The 2,449-nt window shown below is 50.3% G+C and overlaps 1 protein-coding gene across 1 annotated transcript; it reads right to left on the reverse strand.

Annotated features, from left to right (window-relative positions):
* Positions 1–280: 280 nt before the first annotated feature.
* Positions 281–1,728, reverse strand: J4E93_002178 (uncharacterized protein; the record flags this gene model as incomplete). Its single annotated transcript, XM_049340125.1, has 2 exons — positions 281–1,316; positions 1,367–1,728. 2 exons carry the CDS (start codon positions 1,726–1,728, stop codon positions 281–283), a joined length of 1,398 nt encoding a protein of 465 aa, XP_049202447.1.
* Positions 1,729–2,449: the final 721 nt, after the last annotated feature.

The raw sequence follows: 2,449 nt of genomic DNA on the forward strand, positions 1-2,449 counted from the left end.
TGTAAAGGATGCTATGGGACTCAGGGAGGTTGTAAGCGAGAAGAGTGTGGTTGGTTGAGGGGTTGATGGCTGATTCGGACCAGAGGGTATAGTAGAAATATGCATTGCGTATCCATCTGCCTGCTCCATAACCTCTGTCGCCATTGGCTTGGGCAATGACGCTCATGCAATTTAGGGCTACGATGCCTTTGATTGCGAGGTTGGTGTTGTTGGCGATGGGTTCGTTGAAGTCATCTTCAGGTTTGTTAGTGCAACGTTCTTAGTGTTGACATGCTGCGTTTTACTTGCCTGTCGTGGTCTGATGCTCAGGGTATAGACAGTTGTCTATGAGGTATTGCGACCATCGCTTGAGGATATCGTAGTGGCTCACAAGGAATGCTGTGTCGTTGGTGGCTAAGTAATACGAAGCAGCCAGAATAACCATGTTCGCGCTCTCTTCAACGGGCATCGCTTCTTCTCCTTCTTCATCGGGAACGGTGGAGCTGTAGTAGCCTATGGCGTTTGGGTAGAATCTTCCGATGTCGTGCATGGCATATTGCTCATGATAGAGTCCAGACTCTTGGAACTCAAAGACGGGCTTGAGCAGCAAGCGAAGAAGCTCCGGGTTTGCATAGAGCCAGAAGGGTAAGGCAGGGTATATGACGTCGGCTGTGTTCACTTTGCCGTCTGATGAGATCTCTTTCTGAAAGATAGTTGGACCTGTAGTGTTGTCTGCAGATTCTGTGATGACGTTTGCGGCCAGGATCTGGCGGGCGGAAAGCGCAACAATGGCGTAGTACGACTCCTCTTCAGATAGCGAAGATACTTCTGCATGTGTATTGGTCACTTTGTCCTCAGCATAGTAAAAAGCTACGTCATTCCGCAGCTTCATGGTCCAAAGCTTGGCTTCTTTTGCGGTAGCTGCATAGTCTTTGTAATGCCTGCGGATCATGTTGTTGGTATTATAATAGCAGCTGCTCGTAAGCCACCATGGTCGGAGCTCAATGTCCCCGCTAGCAGTGCGGTAGTTCACAGCAGGCTCTTGAGTTGTTCCGACAGTGTATAGCACCGACCCGGATTGGCTAGACGCGAAGCCATGCAAGAAACCGAACACTGGCATTCGATCAAATGGAGGTACCTGAGACTGATCCCGGTCGAGAGATTGATGCACTCTGCCGTTCTTGACGAACTGCCTTCGTATAGTAGTCGCCAGACCGTTTGCAGTATCGAATTCGGTGCTCATACCGGGAGAAGAGACGTAGTGTAGGCTGCCCCAGTACGGTTCCTGTTTACGGCCACGATCGGACCATGAAAGCTCATCTATAATTAGTGCTTCCCTTGAAGCTGATTAGATTTATACTGAACATACTTTGATTCAACAACTTACCAATGAAACAATGTGTCGGGTGTCTCCATTCCCTTGGACGGGCATTGAGTTTCGCCGAAAGACTCACCAGGGCAGTTCATGGTCCAGTCGAATGAAACGTTGCCGCCTGCAAGCCAGATAGAATCGATGTCTGAGTAGAGCTGTACATCATGCGAAAGCTCATCGGTGGCGACCCACTCGACTTGCAGGTAGCTGAGCGGAATACTGCTCTTGCAGAGATCTTTTGGTAGAACAGGAGAAAAGAATCGCGCCTCTACTCGCACAGGTCCAGCGGCGAATGTGAAGTTACTGTAATGTGAGTCGTAGGATACGGTGAGTGGAATGGCTTTCTGGAGACCTTGTACGGAAGGCGAGTCGCCCATGTATTCATAAGCCGTTCCATCTACTCGTATGATGCCACTCCATCCTATGGGATCGCCAGTCCAGAAAGTAACATTCCGACTGTTAAGCGTACTGCCGCCGGAGGTGGTGCTCCAAGCACTGGTGTATGGGGAGCGGACTGCGAGGGGGATCGAGGGTGGTCGCAAAGGCGAGTAGAACGGTCTGCATGGCGTGAGCAATGGAAAATATGGGGAACAGAGAGACAAACCCTGGTTGTTGAGAAATAACGTTGCTTATATAAGACAAGAGGACTAGGACGTATGTAAACATGTTGTTTGGGTTGCTTGAGCATACAGCGTGTCAATGTTCTCGATGGTCTAATATACCAAGGGCTTGGAGACCCGGAAGTCTGCACTTGTGCTCAACGGCGCACAGCGCCTGTCAGAAGGCATGGTGCCCAATAACCGGAACGTTACCTCGATAAGGCTTCTCGCAGCATCGTGTAATACAGACCATGGTCTTTGGGGTTTGTGCCAACGTAGATGCCTATCCAGGCAGGACCATATCTGAATCAAGTTATCCCATGTGTGCTCGCGCTCACGATGAGCATGCGGTGCATCTCTTCTCTCCAGATGTGCAACTTTTTCGAGCCTATAACCTACATCACGCGGCGTGCGATGGAGATCACATCTCATCTAATCCAGATCGATAGCGCCTGATGGCTATGCAAGCTTGCCAGGCCCCATCACGTCTATGCGCAGC

Source organism: Alternaria ventricosa, assembly GCF_023758065.1.
Source record: "Alternaria ventricosa strain BMP 2768 chromosome Unknown scaffold_3, whole genome shotgun sequence".
In the NCBI taxonomy this organism is placed as follows: domain Eukaryota; kingdom Fungi; phylum Ascomycota; class Dothideomycetes; order Pleosporales; family Pleosporaceae; genus Alternaria; species Alternaria ventricosa.